This window comes from Tiliqua scincoides, chromosome 1 (genome assembly GCF_035046505.1).
Source record: "Tiliqua scincoides isolate rTilSci1 chromosome 1, rTilSci1.hap2, whole genome shotgun sequence".
Lineage (NCBI taxonomy): Eukaryota > Metazoa > Chordata > Lepidosauria > Squamata > Scincidae > Tiliqua > Tiliqua scincoides.
The window spans coordinates 194,697,046-194,716,551 of NC_089821.1; the positions used below are offsets into that span (position 1 = coordinate 194,697,046).

The 19,506-nt window shown below is 43.7% G+C and overlaps 1 protein-coding gene across 1 annotated transcript in view; it reads left to right on the forward strand.

Moving 5' to 3' along the window:
• The first annotated feature begins 1,512 nt into the window (after nucleotides 1-1,512).
• FOXO3 (forkhead box O3) overlaps nucleotides 1,513-19,506 on the forward strand; it is a 125,484-nt gene continuing 107,490 nt past the window's right edge. The window contains exon 1 of the mRNA XM_066613212.1: nucleotides 1,513-3,447. Within this exon, the coding sequence (XP_066469309.1) occupies nucleotides 2,890-3,447 (558 nt within the window). The 5' untranslated portion in view covers nucleotides 1,513-2,889. The remainder of the gene's footprint in view (nucleotides 3,448-19,506) is intronic.

Genomic DNA, 19,506 nt, shown 5'->3' on the forward strand with positions numbered 1-19,506 from the left:
GCGTGTCTGCCTGGGGAAGGGGGTTTGGATATGGCTCTGCTGCTCTGCTCTGCGGCAAGCCCCCGGCATGCCCTTGGAACTGCCCTTACACCAGGCTTCCTGTGTCAGCGCAGCGCTTCTCCCGAGTTGTGCTAGCGCAGCACCTGGGGGGCGTTTGTGCCAGTGCCCGTGGTGCGCCTGATGGTTATGCTGCCGCTCTGCCGGCATACCTACAGTTGCGCCAGCGCTTCTGTCGTTCTGCCAGCGCAACTGCAGGTTAGGATTGCGCCCTAACTTAACTCACAGCACAATCTAAGCATGTCTATTCAGAAATAAAGTCTATTTATTTCAATTCGTCTTACTTCCAGGTAAGTGTCCATAGCAGTATTTTTCAACATTTGTCCTCTGTCATACCACTTCACATGATCCACCTGTTTGAAGTACCACAGGAAGTAACTGTCGATGACATCATTGTCATTTACTTCTGAGCTGGGAGGCCAGATGAGGCATGAAAAACACCAATAAGAGGCTCAGGGTGGGTAGGAGGGCTTTTAACAGTGTGGAAAAGCATGCTTCGGAGACTCCTACCACTGTTTGTTATGTCATGTTCCTGGTTTCACTGCTGGGTGGCAGATGTCCAGAGGTCACGTGAATACCAACAGACATCATATCAAGTACCACTGGTTGAGTGCCACCATCTCAATACCACTGGTGGCATTGGTACCACTGGTTGAGAAACATTGCTTTATAGGATTGCAATGTCAGTGACATAATGGATACAAAACAAAAACCTCAGCAAGGTTACTGTTACAGCAAAGGTAGTCCCAGTGTTCTCTGGTGGACAGAATGTACAATTTCTTTGTATTCTAAATTATTTGTTATAGTTAAGAGGGGTATAGAGGGGAAGCAGTGAAAATATGACTGAGTCAGAGGCAAAGGCTGTGTGAGTGTCTCAGTCCAATCCTATGCATGTTTACTCAGAAGTAAGTCCCATCAGAGTCATTGGGGCTTACTCCCAGGAAAGGGTGGCTAGGATTGGGCTGTCTGTGTGCTTATGTATATACAGTTCTGCAGTGTTCGTTTGCTAAATAGTGACGATGGGCATGTTTTGTAAGGTCACAGAATTTGTATTTATTAACGCATTGCCTCTTTACATCTCTTTCCTCTCTCTGCGCGCGTGTGTACACACACATCACAACTGAGATGAGATTAGCTTGTAGACACACACCCAGCGATGAGATCAGTGTGTGTAGACACACACCCAGATCTCCTCTCAGTGGCGGTGCCCGGCCTTGCTTGGAGGGAGCTGCCCACTGCGCCTGTGGGCCGAGGGCAGAAGCAGATCCCCCGATCCCAGGGACTGCTGGCTTTCTGTACTACTCGCAGTTCGGAGCGCTGGCCCCTTAGCGGACTGCGTAGCCCTTCCCACTTTGTGGGCGGAGATGAGGCAGCTACGGGGTTAGGTTGAGGCTCCCTGCGTGTGTCTATAACTTTGTGTTGCCGCTGCTGGTTGTTAGGAGAAGGAATGTGGAAGTCAGCAGAGGGAGGAGGGTGACGGCTGCTCGGGCGAGCTGCGGCGGTGGCGGAGGCAGAGGAGGCGGCAGGGGCAGTGCTCCCTGGCCGAGCCCTCTCCTTGTGCATCCTCCGTGCAAAGGACGGGGCGCCTGCCTGCGAAGAGAGTGCTAGCAGTTCTCTTTCTGCCCGGAGTGGAGGGAGCAGGAGCCAGCCATGCAGCAGCGCTGCTTCCTGGCGCCCGTGGCTTTCCACGGGGGCTTCTCTTTCTGTTCCAGCGCCTGATTCCTGCTGCCTCCTGGAAGCCGCGCGCTTGTGGTTCCTGCCTTCGCCTGCACGGACCTCTCGCCCTGCCTTCTTTTTGGGCAATGCTTTCCCAATGACTTGAGTGAAAGGGGGAGAAAACTGTCAAGATGGCAGCAGGAGCGAGGAGGTTATGAACGTGGCGGTGTGCTGATGCTGCTGGAACCAAACTCATCCTCTCTTGCAAGGCAGCCCTGCGGAGGACTCCGGGTGGACCTGTTGGAAGACCAGCAATTGGAGTGCTTTGGGCGCTGAGCGAACCACTCACTCGCAGCCCAATCCCTGTGCGCGTCTACTCGGAAGTAAGTCCCATTGTGTTCAATGAGACTTACTCTCAGGAAAGTGTGGATCGGGTTGCAGTCTCTAACCACATCGCAGAAGAGGATTTTTTTTTTTTTTTTTAAAAAGGGAAACAGACTCTGAGTCTCCTCTTGCAGGATTTGTTCATCTTTCTCCCCCCCCCCTTTTAAATTTTTCTTTCCTTTTTAATTTGAAGCTGTGCTGGTGATCGGATGCGCCTGCAGACTTTCAGCCCCAGTTAAGGTGTGTTGGAAGGCGAGCAAGAGGACTCTCCCCAGTGTGGTGCTGTGCACAGGCGGGGGGGGGGCTCTTTCCAAAAAAGAAGGGGGGAAGGCACTCTCCAAAAAAGCAGCCATCGAGGAAGAGCTGATCCGTCGGTGGGTCTCCTTCAGCGTGGTGGGGTCTCCTTAATGGATCCAGCGCGATGCGATTGGAGCAAGCCTGCACGGGGTGAAATATAAACAAACACACGGCAGGCAGCTCGCTAGGCAAGCAGGCACACCGCTGCTGTTGCTGCCGTCGCTGGCAACTCCTCCGCGGCCAGGAGGTGCAGGACGACGCGGCGGCGGCTCTCGGCGGTCATCGAGGAGCGCATCTCCAAGGCGGCCGGACTGGGGGTCGGTCTGCTTGCTGGAGGGGGAGGCGGCCGGACTCTGATGGAGAGTGGCGTGGCTACTCAGCCTCTCTGAGCACTCCGAGGAGGTGTAAGGAGAGGAGAAGGGAGCGGGGTGCGGATCGGGCTCTTCTCTCCCCTGCACCCCCCAAGCACCCGGAGCGAGCGGGGGAGAGGCCACCATGGCAGAGGCGTCTCCCCCGGCGCCCTTGTCCCCCCTGGACGTGGAGCTGGACCCGGAGTTCGAGCCCCAGAGCCGCCCGCGCTCCTGTACGTGGCCCCTGCAGAGGCCTGAGCTGCAGGCGAGCCCGGCCAAGCCCTCGGGGGAGGTGGCCGCCGACGCCGCCTCCATGATCCCGGAGGAGGACGACGACGCGGACGACGAGGAGCAGGGGGGCTCGGCCAGGACCGGCGCCCTCCCCGGTGGCGGCGAGACGCTGGCCCCCGAGGACGCGGCCCGCCTGCTGGCGCCCCTCTCCGAGCTGCCCAGCGAGGGCTCCGGCCAGGGCGCAGGCGCGCCCGGCGGCGGGCAGCAGCAGCCGGCCTCGGTCTCGGCCCCGAGGAAGTGCTCGTCCCGGCGCAACGCGTGGGGGAACCTCTCCTACGCGGACCTGATCACCCGCGCCATCGAGAGCGCCCCGGAGAAGCGCCTCACCCTCTCCCAGATCTACGAGTGGATGGTGCGCTCCGTGCCCTACTTCAAGGATAAGGGCGACAGCAACAGCTCCGCCGGCTGGAAGGTAGGCTCGAACGGGGCGCCAAGTTGGCGAGGGCTGGCTGGGGTCTGCCCAGGCGCATGCAGCAGAGTCTCCCTGGGGCATGCTGTGTCTCCCAGGCTGCAGTCCCACGCACACTTTCCTGGGAGTAAGTCTCATGCGCTACAGTGGGACTCAGTTCTGAGTAGGCATGTCTGAGTAGACAAGTTGGGAAGGAAGGAGGAGCGGGGCTGCCTGGCTGGGGTTTGCCAGGGTGGAGCAGAATCCAATGCATGTCTACTCAGAAGTCCCATTATAGCCAATGGGGTTTACTCCCAGGAAACTGGATAGGATTGGAGCCCCACGAAACTGTGGGTAGTATTGTAGCCTCAGAGCCCTAGCCTATGCATGCCTACTCAGAAGTAAGTCAGTGGCGCTTACTCCTATGTAAGTGTGGATAGGATTGTAGCCTGAGTCACTCATTCCTTTGACTTTTCCTGGTCGTGGTATAGCATGGCACATGATCTCTGTCTTAATTGGTGCACTATTAACCTTTGGTTGTTTCAAAGGTAACCATAGCTGATTATAGAGTCTCCTATCAGAGTGCTGTGTGAATCGGCGGGAAAGTATCCACCACCATTGAAATCTCTTTTGAACCATGCTGATTTTTGACACAAGTGTGACAACTCATTTTTGTTCTGGGAACTCTTGGAGGATGTGCTTTAACCCGTTTCTGCCCAGCCAAACGTGTGTACACATTTGATCCTTGCTACATGTATGTAGTGTTGGGCAGAAGTGGCTTAAACCTTTCAATATGTTATAAAACACACACGCATGCACACAGTCTCTTACTGACTGAAAATAGCTCCTGTGGCGGTCTAGAATTCTTAGAGTGCTCCTCATCTTGGAACTGAAAAAGATGCCAGTGCAGGGGTTTGACTATACTGATGACATTTAGCTGTGTGAGACTTTGGGCATGTCTGCACAGCACTGGTTTCATGCAGTGCATCTGATCTCTGCAGATTAGCTAGTAGTCTCTGAAGACTTAGCCTGGATTTATCCCATGGCCGTCCACTTGCACTGATAGGGGCGGCAGCAGCAGGACCTGTCTAAACTGTGTAGTCTGCACCTTCAGTTCTTCACTATTTGGTTGCCCTGGGAAGTGCAGAGAGAAGGCAACTGCTTTGTCTGAGGACATCTCATTGTGTACTGTATTGCCCAACTCCAATAGCTTCTGCTGGATGAGCCCAGAAAGTATGTACTTTCTAAGGGTTTTTTTAAAAGCCCCTTAGGCTTGACTTTCCTCACCTTCCCTGGAATGAAATCAAATCGGGCACCTTCTGCCTTGCAGATTTCACTAGTTAAAGATTAAACATTGGTGACTGGTGTGGGTGTTGGTGGTGAGGAATGATCAGAGTCCAGTAACCTTCTTCAAAGCACTGATGCAACTCCCTCTTGCACCTGGTGCTGCCTGTGCCAGGCTAATACAGTCTAGAGGCTGACTGAGACCTGTGGCTGCTCTTGCCGTGTATTAGTGAGTACCAAAGATGAGTAAGGGTTGCCTGCTTAGATAAACTAGAAGATGCAGGTTTGGTGTTCTTTTTTGGTAGGGGGAAATTAGTTTTTTAGTAGACAAAGCACACAACTCATGGAATACTGTGGAGTAGTGTCCTGAATCAGTCCTCTGCAACAGACAGGGGATTGGAATAAACAGATAGGTGGATAATGACCTGCTGAACCAAATGTGATAAAGTGGGTTCCACTTCATTAATGTTTATCCTACAGTAAATGTGTAAGCCTTTGAGGTGTCTCAGGACTCTTTGTTTTTGCCACAACAGACTTAACACTGCCTCCCCTTTGGAAGCTGTTTAGATCTGTAGCTGCTGAGGAAGAGACTGGTCTCTGTCCTTTGTTTGACAGGATTATACGCACGTCGAAACCAATGTGATACAAGGATGCTAAACAATAAATAGGGTTTCATCTGCATTTGATACTTCCCATTGGTTATTTGTGACTTTGTGTAGCTCTGTTCTGATCCTTTATTTGACATTTTTAATTCCCCAGTCAAGACAGATAAGCACAAGAAATGAAACTAGGAAACATTTTATTAGCAAGCAGTGCAAATGAGAGATGCCAAAGTACAATATTAAACAATCAAAACCTCAAGAAGTGAAATATTTAACTGATGGAAAGTACAGTAATATTGGCACAAAGAGATGGAGATGCTCATTCATTATCTAGCCGTATCACATGCCCTAGTTTTGCTACTAAATACAGGCATCTGCTCCCACATTCTTTCAGAGGAAGGTGGTTTAGGATTTTAATTCTGTACAGAATCCCATCAGTGTTTTCATGCTGTCTTTCCTTGTTGAAGACACATAAATGGAACATCATGAACGGGACACTGGTATTTGCTACTAGTACAAATACAGTATAAGGTATTCTACTTAGGTGGCACTTGCTTGTTATAGATAATTTTTTGTACCAGACAAAGTTTAGTGACAGTTTGCCGCAAACGGCAATACAGTACATAGAATTCTGATCATACGTATATTTTTTTTCCCTAAACAACATACACATTTTTTTTCCCTTGTAACTTTGTGTTTACATGTGTGTAAACTCCATTATACATGGTTGGACATACTTTCAACTAATATACATTTGCTTCAGGCTGATAGTATGTAATGGATCAGACTGCAGTTGCAGTTTATATAATCTACTTTCTATGAGCAAATTATACATTATGCCCATTGTAGAGCCATGGCACCATTTGTTCTCTTTAAAAGAGCTGCTTTGGGGTGAGGGATTGAGATGTGAGAAGCAACAGGAGAAAGGGTTGCTTAACTCTTTCTCTTCCTGTCACTTCTCCATTCAAAATTGCTCCAAGGGGTTTCAAACTACTTGTAAGCCTATGTGTCCAAGTCAAATTGTGTGGGAGGAAAAGCAGATTGGAGGTAGAAAATTGTGGGTAGGAAAAGGGTTTAAGTGCTCCTCTCTCACCATTGCTTCTCTACTCAAAAACTTCCAAAGTTGCTTTCCTTAAGTAAAAAACAGGGCAGTGGTACACACACATTTGAACATAACATATGAGGTTTTCCTTAGCATGTCTGCCTGTAGGCCTTCTTAAAGGCTTAACTGTGTTCATTTACGGCATGAACAGCTGTGTTCATTTATGGCATTTACCGCATGTGACTACCAAACCCCCATCATGGCTACACACAGTTCAAACAGTTGCCATGCCTGTAGGCTATGCAAGGGAGGTGCAGGCCACACAGGGGAAGGAACAATATTGCTTCTTGAAAGGCCATATTACATTGTACCTTCTTGCCTCAGTTCCTGCCCATCCATCTTTTTTGTGAACAAAGTGCTAAGCCAGTAGCAGGGAAAATTCCTATTCAGGCTTGACGTGAACAATAGTGTTTTTTGTTTTTTTCCAGAGAATTGAAGGTGGAAAAAATGATGCATTGTTGCCCTGGTGTGTGCACACTCATTTCACCATCATCTGTATTCACAGGTTTTGAAGGGTTTTGTAGAGCTTCCAAAACCTATGAAACCTATTTGAATGGAAGTACTAGTAGGACAAAAAGAAATTAGTGTCTACACCATGGGCAATAATGCCTCTGTCACATCAACTTCCAACCTCTTAAGCATGATTGTCTTAACTCCAGTCACTGACCTTGTCCTGTAATAAAGAAAAATGAGGACAGTTAGCATATTACAAAATTCCTGTACCGCAAACGTGGCCATGCAGAAGTCCGTAACAACATACTTTATACAAGTCTGTATGCAGAAGCAGAAACATAAAATTAACTTGTAGGAATGTGACTATACAGATGGGAATTTTGCAGCAACTGTGTATGTAGCAAAACTTCCATTGTCCCCAGTCAAAACACCACATGGGACAGTTGCACACAAAGATGTGTAAGTGGGTTGTGTGTTATTTCCTACATAAAACTACCTTCTGTATAGGAATGTTGTAACTTGTGGTCCTGACTCTTTCAAATGCAATTCTAGATGAGTAGCAGAAAAAACATTTTCTTTCATGGTTCACCTGTGACATCATTGGTGTGAGTCATTGCTCACATACGAGAACACCTTTCTTCATATATACGGGAAGACCTTTGAGAAAATATGCACATTTTAAAGTGTTACTGCAGCATAAAGTTGGTTATCATCCAACATGCTTATTTTTTTTATGATTCCTAAAAACAAATGTCAGGGTGTTCTGTTGCCACTGTAGTGGTGTGTGAGGTAGCAGCGTAGCTGAAGCTATTCAGGATTCGGGGCTGGCTGATACCAGGATGTAAAACCATTAGGGAACTGCATTTATGCTGCCTTGAATTCCATCATGAAAGAAAGGTGGAATCCAAACATAATTAATGATACATTTAAACAATTAACTTGTCAGATGCTGGTCCAGCATACAAGGTGGGAAAGTAGTCCAGTTTTTTTTTTTTGTAAAAGGCCTACCTCAAAGCATCTATTCAGAACCCTATTTAGAATATGATAGAGAAATTCTTTCACCTCTTAAATGTCTTCGTTTGTTGGGAATATGGAAGAATTTGTACTTACACAATGGAAACAAGTCATTTGAAAGTTTGATGGACACCTTAAGGTTTCTGTTAGTAAGCTATTCATGTGTTTCAAAATAGTAAGACACACCAGTAGAAATTTAATTTAAGTGCAAATGAAGGATTTCCATCATCCTGAACTGAGTATGGAAGGAACACATAATTTGGGACACTGCTTTGATTTGGAGAAAACCCTTTAATTTTTTTTTTTTAAAAGGTAACATCCAACGGTTTAAAGCAGTGTTTCTCAAACTGTGGTCTGGGAACCACTAGGTGGGTTGTGAGCCAATTTCAGGTCGGTCTCCATTTCTATATTTTATTTTTAATATATTAGACTTGATGCTACCGTGGTATGTGACTGCATTTGGGGAAATTACAGCTCTGTATTTTTAACAGGCTACCATGTATATGCCTTTAACAATTATGGTAAATGGGACTTACTCCTGGGTAAGTGTGGGTAGGATTGCAGCCTAGGATTGTTAAAAATATTCCTGCTTAATGATGTCGCTTCCGGTCATGAGATCACTTCTAGTGGGTCTTGACAGATTCTCATTCTAAAAAAATCAGTCCTGGTGCTAAGCATCTGAGAACCACTGATTTAAAGTATTCAAAGCTTATGGCTGGTGTTCCTTGTGAGCTGTGTGTACCAGTGCATTAGAGAGAGTGTTAACTTCTGTCATAGAATAGATCAGTGTTTTTGCATCTTGATAGCTGCTTTATGTTACATGTGTCTATGAGATTCTGTAAGTGCTACATAAAAGGGCTGTAAGAGTTAGACCTGGGATGACAATGACTGCTTTTCATGCTGAGTCTAGTGTACTTTGTGAAGTACCAGTTGCAGATGTAGCTGTTTGGAACCTTCTTTGTACATACTGACAAAACCAGCCTTTTAGTTGATACCTTGAAGTTTTCAGGAAACTTTGTACAATGGACTGCATAGTATCTGTTAGAAACACATGTATCAACGTACAGGGCTGAACTGAATTTACTGGCAAAATGTTCATTGATTTCAGTAGAGGTAGGATCTAGGCCATATGGCAAACTGCTGACATTAATTAGATTGCTTAGCATAGCTGAAAATTTTCTGACAATTTACACTTTTAATTTGATATTGATTTCATTTCTGAGCAACCTTAATTGGTGCTCAGAGCTAATTAAAACGTTAAAAACTTGGATCCTTGGAGACAATACGATAAGTTAGTTCAGGAACTTTTCAGTATCCTCTAACATGACCTTACTGGAAACTGAAACTATTATAGAAATATGAAGTCTTCTTTACTTCTAAGGAACTTGGGCAGTCTTTAAAACAGATACCAACCAGTTTCTTAGTATTAGATCTGGATATTGACTCTTCAGGGCTGAAATTCTGAACGCAGACTACCACACTGTCCTTTTGCCACATCCTGTACTGTAAGCTGCTTCTTCTTCTTCTTCTTTTTTTTGCAAATTCATATACTGACTTGGTATCGATTGAAGAGTCTGATGTGCTGCATCACTTCAAGTTGTATTTTGAAAGTTTTTTAGTTACAACATTGCTTTTCCATTTGAAATATTATTTTACATGGAAAGTCTAAAATATTACTGTTAAACAATGACATTTGGTTAAAAAGCATGTTTCAAAGTTTTGTCATATGATATATCTATTATATTTGTGGTCCAGGGAATGGCTAAACCTGTAGTGATCAAGACTATTTGCTAAACAACATATGTTGTTGTATAATTCTTGGCCACTTACAATATATATGTGACAAAACATTACGGCAGTTACTAGCAGTTATTGTAACTTCTTTACGTAAAAGAGAGCTGTATAATGCAAAATAGGAAAATAGCACTTTGTGTATATTATATGATTTGGAATTGTATGAATGTTGTTGGCAACCTTCAGTCTCGAGAGACTTCAGTCTCGAGAGACTATGGTATCGCGCTCTGAAAGGTTGTTCTGGAACATTGTCTAGTGTGGCTGAAAAGGCCAATTCGGGAGTGACAATCCCTTCCACACTGGGAGCAAGTGCAGTCTGTCCCTGGTCTGTCTCCCTGGCTATGGGCCTTCCTTCTTTGCCTCAGATTGTTGGCCAAGTGTCTTTTCAAACTGAGAAAGGCCATGCTGCACAGCCTGCCTCCAAGCGGGCCGCTTAGAGGCCAGGGTTTCCCACTTGTTGAGGTCCACTCCTAAGGCCTTCAGATCCCTCTTGCAGATGTCCTTGTATCGCAGCTGTGGTCTACCTGTAGGGCACTTTCCATGCACGAGTTCCCCATAGAGGAGATCCTTTGGAATCCGGCCATCATCCATTCTCACGACATGACCGAGCCAACGCAGGCGTCTCTATTTCAGCAGTGCATACATGCTAGGGATTCCAGCTCATTTCAGGACTGTGTTGTTTGGAACTTTGTCCTGCCAGGTGATGCCGAGAATGCGTCGGAGGCAGCGCATGTGGAAAGCGTTCAGTTTCCTCTCCTATTGTGAGCGAAGAGTCCGTGATTCGCTGCAGTACAGAAGTGTACTCAGGAATTGTATATATGTGTTCATTTACACTCGCAGGCACATATCTTGTACTAACGGCTAATTTATTATGATTTCCTTATACAGAAACCAACTTAGTAAAGCATTTACAGCCGCATTGCATGGTGAATATTTTGTGCCTTGGTGCACATCCCTTTTGGCATTGTCATAAGGCTCTCCACACTTGGCTTCTAAATGTTATAATCCTTGTGAACAGTTACTGCAACATGGAAATGGTTTTGGTGGCCTCTATGCAGGGCTTTTAGAAGGAGAGTGTCAACATCCAGTGTCACTGGTGGCGAGCAACTGTAGAGATTTGTTGTCATTGGTCCCATTTGCCTATCTACACTTCTGTGGGAGTAAGCCCCATTGACTATAATAGGACTTACCCTTATGAGTAGGTATGCATAGGATTGGGCTGTTAGCAGCTTACATGGGAACACATGTGCACAAACACAGGCATTGTTTGTGACAGATAGCACCTCTCTTCATTCTGCAACTAATAGATGAAAGAAATTTATCTGAATAATAAATTATATCAATATTATAATATCTATATAAGAAGTTGATTTTGGTTTTTGGCACTTACATATATTATGTACATAATAACAAACCAGTTTCCCATATGTTTCTTGGAAAAATATTTACTTACTTACTTAGATGACCAGTTCCTCATGATGTCTGCATTAGCTTTCTCCACATCGGACCCAACATTTCTTCCATTCTTTGCAGCATCATGCTTTCGTCAACCAATGTCGGGTGACCTGACCTCTTGTGTCCCTCTCGTTGTGCTCGAGTGTGAATGCGTCCACCCATCGTGTCAGTGGTTGTCCAAGTGGTCTCCTCCAGTCTCTCGGATACCACTTCAGCGTCCTCATGCTCCAACAATAATCAAAATATATATCTTCTATAATAGAATCACACTCTTCTAAAAGAGTCAGAACAGCTTCAGAAGTTAATGTCTGAATATAGGAAGTGCCAGTGAATGCTGTATTTGTGCATATCAGCACATCCAAAATTGCTCTTGGCAAGCATGGAATTCAGTGGTGTTTACTTCTGAGTAGGCATGCATGGGATTGTGCTGTAAGCCGTGTAGTCCATTTTTAGGACATTGTATTATGTGCATCAAGCATCCCAGACAGATATTACATTGTATGACTGGTAACTATGTATCATAGAGCAGGATGTTACTGTTGCATCTTCAGTTAAGTACCTAGGATTGAGGGGGGGTCTACTTGCTACTGAACATAACCTTACGCTGACAAGAATCCACAATTTTTGGGGCAGTTCAGTAGCAAGCTATTATTTATTCCCAATTGCCCTCCTCTAAGTAATCTGCACATGTGACAAGTTATGGTGGGGTCTTTCTTATCATACTGGTCTTTGGAATGTTCTAACATCTAACACACCTTCTTCTATGATTGTAAGGGTAAGGTGAAGTCCTACATCGCACTGATGTTTTGTGTGCTCAGAGTAATAAGGAAGAATTAACTGTTCAGCTGTAGGTAGTAAAACCAACGTTTTATTTCTTGTAATATTGGTAAGATTTTGTCCAGTTTATTCACTAATCGACCAGTTTTGTTCCTTGTCCTGTACCCCAGTAGAATGTTAGCTAATCTAATTTTGTTTGATGGCCAAGCACACCTATAGTATGCAATAAATCTCTCTAGATCCATCCTATCCTCTCCATTCTAATAAACATATGGGCAAGCTATTTTAACACTCACCTACACATTTCCAAGTCACCCCACAGTGATTTATTTACATGACTCAGTATCTGCATGCTTCTTTGAATAGCTGATGAGGGTGAAGAGAGAATGTTTTAGCTTCTGGTTTTCCTGAAGCAAAGCGTTTGGAAAAGGAGGAACTGTGCATTCTGGTTTGTGTGGAAAGGAATGTTCTGGCAATGTTTTCCTTTTGGTAGTTTTGCCAAGGTGTCCTATTTAAGGGAACTCTTGAACTTATTTCCACATTACCTTTGTCCACCTTTCTCACAGCTATCTTATTAACCAGAGATTCTCAAGCTTTCTTATTCATAATGAGACTCCTGAAGAGAAGAAAATCCTGCATGTATTATTCCCAGAATAATGCAGGTAAAAAAGGGAGGGTATGATCACTCTTGCCTAGGATTGGGAAAAGGCAAATGATTGGTAACTATAGAAAGGGAGGTAATTATCTCTGGTTCAGAAAGATCTACATGATAGTAATAAATAGGAAGTTATATTGGTTCTCCATTTAACCAGTTGACTGTAGAAATAGTAGATACAAAGGGCAGCTGTATAGGTCAGCTACCCGTGTTGCTATCACCAGAAAGAGGTAAGTGTTCTGTTTCTTTGACCAATCTGCATATAAGGGGGAAAAATGTTTGGGAGGGAGGAGCTCAAGCGTTTTCCAGCAGCTAATTGCCTTTTTTAAGTCCATCTCGTATTTTAGGGTCCCCTCTGGGGGAGAAAGATAGTATATAAATACAATAAATAAATAAATATAAGTGTGAAATATTCAACTATAACAGAATACATATTTCTACATCTAAAGAGGAATTGCACCACATGTTAAAATATGTTGGATTAATTATAATATCAAATAAATAAAATATTGGAGTACACTCTTCACCTAAGAGAAGCAGCAGGGGATCAACTTTATGTGAAGGAGGTAACTTACAAAACACTTTATCCTTTTAGGAAATCTATAAAATGTTGCCAGACTGTCTGTAGCCAAAAGTTAGGGATGGGGGAAAACCAGTGTAAAATTACTTACCACAAAAATATGACTATAGCAAATCTGATACTTGGATGGAAAGTAGGGAAAATTTTTTTTTAAATAAAACATCTGGGAGAGAATCTGAGAATAAGCTCTTACTTTCTCTAGGAAAATTTGGCAACCATTTGCAGTAATTGAAATGGCTGCCATTGGATTGAAAAGTTAAATTTGAACAGCTTCTGTTGTGACTGTTTTGATCATGTAAACTTAATGGCGGTGAGGGATGAGTTCTGTTAGTATGAGGGTCCTTCCTTCTTTGCAATGTCCATTTTCAAAAAGACTGTTTTAAAGCAAAAAATAAGCTGTCACCATTTCACTAAACTGCTACTTTAAACGCATCACTCCACATCCCCCCCCCCGCTAGACACTTCAACAGACAGAGATCATTGACCAAAACTAAAACCACATCAAAAGCACCAGCCTCATTCAGTTAGTTATCGGGCAAACCCACTCAACATGTTCAGTACTTATCAAGTAGAGACTGCGTGCCTCCTGCGATGAAATATATAGTTTCACTAGTTTCACGGCCCTGTATATGTCACACTGTGTAAAGATGACTTATTGCAAATATGATTAACCCTTTAAGGACCATTGAGCACAATCCTATATGTGTCTACTTAGACATAAGACTCATTATATTCAATGGGGCTTATTCCCAGGAAAGTGTGTATAGGATTGCAGCCATTGAACACTTGAACACCAAGAGGCCTTAGGACTGGGATTCTCCTTTAACAACCGATGGATGGCAGCCAATGATAGATTTTTAAACCAGCTTGGCTCCATGTTTTTCAGTTCATTCTCTTCATACTAAAAAGTGGAACATTTAAAAAAAATATTTAACTGATATACACGCAAATCAGCAATGGCTGTGTTGTCTCTGAAAGAGGAACTAACTGGCCATTAACTTTATATACTGCCTGTGCAAAGCTTTGTATTTGATTTAGTGTCTAATTACATTAAGTCTTGGAACACATAAGTAACAACCATTACTACTAATAACACTCCTCTGTGCCCTCTTCATGGCCTCTTTTGATTTAAAAGTTAGGACTTTTAATTGGTGGTTTCCAAAAGTTATGATGATAAGCCAAAACACAAAACTGGACATTTCTCCCCAAGGAAAGCATGTAGTGGAAGCTGAGCTGATTGTGGTTCCTCACAGTTCATGCACACATTTAAATACATGCGTGCACATGCCTCACACAACACGTATTGTATACTTGCTTAGTCTTAAAAATATGAAGAAGTCATTAAGCAATGGCACTCATTCTCACACCAGATATGGAAAGATGCAAAGTTGGATCCTGGTTACATGTTGTAGTTGTTCATGTGGAAGCTGTCCCAATGTTCATGTGCTTATAGTCCCAATGGTCTCCCTTCCTAAATCGAATAACTTAAAGCACTGGCTCAACTCCTGCTTTTCCCTCTCCCCCACCCTAGGAAAGGAGACAGGTCTCTAAGCCCATCACAGAAATAGCTTCTTCCTGGAAAAGGGGAATGTAAATTTGCTACTGGCTGAGTTATTTGAAAAATACAGCATCTTTTGTTTGTTGATGGAAAAGCAGAGAAGACCTGAACTTATAAAGCTGCTTTAGATGGGCAGCCCAATGCTTTGCTGGGGCAGTGCCAGTTGCCCACACGCTGCCCGGTAACTGCTGTTACAAAAGTGCCATAAGGCACTTTGCCACTGGAGGAGAATGTGTGGTATCAGTGGAGAGGCCAGCACCAGTTGGCACTGGGCCTCCACACCAGCAGGACATCTTAACAGGGGTAAGTATCCCCACTGTTCAGCAGGCAGGGTTCTGAGGGTTGAGGGAAGGCAAGGCGGGTGGAACTGGGTGAAGAAAGGTAGGGCCAGAAGATGATGGATTTGGCCCAGGAGGGATGGTGGCAAAAGCTGCTGCCAAATCCTATCCCCCTCTGGAGCAGTGGAGCCCAACATGGATCTCCTCAGTTCTGTACCATCTAAAGAGCTGGTGCAGATACAAGTAGACCCATCAGAGCCACTGTGGCTCTACACCTATGTTTCCTTACTCCAAGGAGACCTCCGGCATTTTCCTAACCACACAGGATAGAGCGGTAGCCATTTCAGTGCTGCTGTACCATGGGGTGGCAGGGAAGCATAGGTTTAGGTCTTAAGTTAGATGACTGGTCCAGCTAGCTCAGTATTGTCTCTACTGATTGGCAGCACTGATTGGCAGAATTTTAGACGGGGGTCTTTCCCAGCCCTTTCTGGAGATGCCAGGAGTGAAACTGGAATTTTCAGCATGCAGGACACATACTTAAACAATGAGCTAAAGCCCCTTAATTTGAGAGCTAATGGTTCCTATTCCTTTCACTAGCTTAGGGTTCTTTCTCCTTCCTGGAAGGACCTTAAAAAAGGAGATTAGAGCTGGTACTTCAAGCCAGTCCATGAACAGTGATAAATATGTAGATGGAGAGCAGATATTGCATCTTAACTATTTTAATCAAATTAATAAAGAGAAAGTGTAAACGTTGTTTAATGAATACTCTTTATCATGCAACATTGGAAATGCCCAAAGACTGCATGTTATCAGAATATTCTGAATATGTTCTTTTTCCAGTTCGGTATGAAAGGATTTTGCCAATGGTAAAGCATTTTGTAGTATTCTTTAGTCTGTCCTTGGAATATGAGGGTCCAAATGTACCCTTGTTTGTTAGATCATTGTCTGTTAGAAATGTTGTTTTTGTATTTCATTTATTTAATTTCCCCTGCCCTTCAAGTAAAGCTTCCAGAGCCGCTAACAGTGTTCAGAGAAACAATGCCCATAAATCAAACCATGTAAAACAATTGCACTAAAAACAAATCACTGTAAAAGTAGCTGTGTCCCTGATATGCAGAGCTTTTATTTCATTGCGCTTCAGATCATTTTCTCTTGATAGCAATCTCCCCAAAGTGTTATATATGTTCCATAATAATCTCTTGCACTTCTCACTTTCTCCACTTATACATTTCTTTTGTGAATTCATGCTGTTTTATTTGTGTATGCTTGCCTGACTGTTACTACATGCTATACTTTCTAACCTTTTGTCTAGACTGGGAAATGAGGTGTGATTAGCAATTTCGATAAGTAGTGCATGTTGACTTGACACATTTTCAAACATCACTTAGTAGCTAGGGTAAACAGAAGGTGCAGCCTCCTTGCTATGTGTGTGACAAGGCTCTTTCATCCAACTCTAACAGTACAGAGGGGACACCATTACAGAGAGACCTAGTTCATGACTGAGGGGCAGGGCAGTCTGGGAATTAGGGACTTGTCATACCTTGGTGAGAGGTCAAGCATAAGTATTTTCAAAGTGTCCTGTATATCAGGGATGTCAAACTCATTCATAGCATTCATGGTGCCTGCTAAGGCCCATAAGTGACATCATTAAGCAGAAAGTGACACCTTTAAGCAGATGATGGCCAGAAAATGGCACTTTTCCCACATAGAAATTCATCAGCTTAAAAAGATAGAAAAGAAAATGTGCGAACCTTGTTCATATTTTCAAGATATGAGAGAGCCCAATTATAAAGCTGGAAGAGCCCTATTATCACAGGAGCCAGATAAATTGCTTCCAGGGACTGTAATTTGGCCCATAGGTCTTAAGTTTGACACCCCTATATTGTTGCAAGACCCAATTGCTGTGGCCAGGGATTGAACCTGCAACCTTCTGTATGCAAAGCATGTGGGCAACGACTAAGCTGTGGCTGTTCTCCAAAGGAGTGAGATGAATACTTAAAATTAAAATGTTGACAGGTCATCCTACAATTATAAATGTGAGTATCCTATCTGAGACTGACTGGCCTCCTGGTTACGCTTAGAGTTTTGGCCTGTGGTTTGATGTCTGTATTCAAACATTAGAATAATTAAAATGGGCCATGTTTATCACTGTCAGTCTGACAGACCTGCTTGGAGTATATACCCAATATAACCTCTTAATACTTCAATCTAGTCTTACTACTCCAGTAACAACTGGACAATTAAATGGGCAAACTTCAAAATGTTAGTTCATTAGCAGAAGCGAGTTCATAAGTCTCCAAAGTCCCATGATTAATTTAGGGCGCAATCCTAACCTCTTATATCAGTGCTTTCCAGCACTGACGTAAGGGCAATGCAGCTCTAAGGTAAGGGAACAAACATTCCCTTACTTTGAGGAGGCCTCCATGAGTGACACCCAACTGCAGGATGCAGCACATCCCATTGGCACCGCTATGCCAGTACTGGAAAGCACTGACGTAAGGGGTTAGGATTGCGCCCTTAGACTGTTTAGAAAAGCTTAATGTTGAAAGTAGAAGTTTTGTATTTTCCACACTAGTACAGAGAGTTAAACTTTGATTGTTTACAGAGTTTCCTTTATATTTAGCTTTGAGGAAATAGAGGTGAATTTTGAATTTCAGAAATCATTTGGCATATATGAGTTTGTTTTGATTTAAGCAAAGGTGGAAATTGGAATGATCTGCAAGCAGACCAGAAAACTGTGCAAAAGCAAAATGAAATAAAAATATAATCAACACATAAAAAACAATCTGCTGAATGGATGTTTTGTGAATTTGACAAATTTGTGAAAGCATAAGAATATCAGTAGCCATTATAGTAACAAGGTGGAAAAAACATGCATCCCCAGATGCTGGAAGCAACAGACTTTGAATTTAGAGTTCTGCAAACACTGTGTTTTTTACATAATTTGTCTCGAAGGTGTTGAACTGCTCTCTGCCACGATGCATGTAGCTTCCACTGTTCAAGGCCCAGCCCACCATTTATTTCTGTTTTTCCTCGTAGAACAGCATTCAGCTGCCACCACCTTGCATTGGGTAACCACAATCCTATTTATCACTCCCCAGCCCACCCTCTTCACCCCAGTAATCCAACCCGCTACTCCATAAAGTCAGCATGGCCTACCTTTTACATGTGTAGTAAAACCCACCCAGTTTATCTTGCATCTTTCATAGAGTAAGAGGGCCAAAAGAGGTTTGCCTACTAGCAGTAGCTGCTTTATTTGTCCTATTTTGTGGGTGATAGCGCTCATGATCCAGTTGCCCCCTGAGAGACGAAAATTGGTACTGGGAGAGGTCCTATCTTGTTTTGTTCTTTCACTTGAGAATCATGCAGCCAGAATCCTTCAGCTACCCTTCTTTCTCATCCATTCTTTTCAGGAGTGTTTAATTGAAAACAGTCTGCCAAAACAGAGAATTGGGGAACATGCAGAAACATGCATCATGAAAATTGCCTACTAGGGTTGTTTTTTAGTTTGGATGCATCTAGGGCTTGTCACACATTTTGTTTTATAGAACGCTGTGTGATAGGCTTTTGACTTCTCCACTCAGTAGAATACGATAACCACATACCTCAGTGTTTTTTGGTGAGAGAACAGATTCTTAATTCTTACTAATACATGTTGTCAAATGATGGGCATGAAACCTCACAGTTTTGTGCCATTTGTTAACCATATCTACTTGGAAACATGTGCGTTGATCCCATTCATAAATGGCACTACCTGTAGAAGCAAAGAATATTGTGTGTGTATAAGCACATGTGTGTGATACATACTCATACACACACACACACACACACACACACACACACACACACACACACACACACACACACACACAGAGAGGGAAGAGACTGGGCAGAGGATGGGTGACTCAGGTCTGGGAGGGGGCAGATTCATTGGTTGTGGTGCACTTTGAATCCTGACCCCCTTCCTTCCCAAGCCTGCATGGATCAATATATTGCTGTTGCAGGTCTGAGGTGACCCATAGTGGCTGCTGGAACTTATCTTAAGACAATGTCCCCTTACCTGAGGAGATCTCTAACAGCCAAAAATTCCCCATGGGATGCAATGTAGTGTGCACCAAAGCCTGCATTGCCATACAGGGGTGTAGTAGTAGTAGTAGTAGTAGTAGTAGTAGTAACTTCATTGTGATTGTGCTACAGCACAATGAAATTTATGCACCTTTGAGATACAAGCATAAATATGTACTACAATTCCAACAATCACAGTCTACACACTCACCCACACATTCTATACAACATGCATCATAATATAAAACAGTATAACAAACCATAATGCCCAGAAGCATGGTAGCAACAATATCTCCTTATTTAGTTAGGATTGGGCTGTGATTGACTAAAAGTGGTTTCCACAGGATTAAGCTTCTGTTATTTTTGTATAGATGCATTCTGGGATGACTTCGGGCAAAGGAAGGAGCCCGGTGTGACCAGGAAGAGGCTACAGGCAGCTCATAAGACTGCCTGGAGCCCTCAAAAT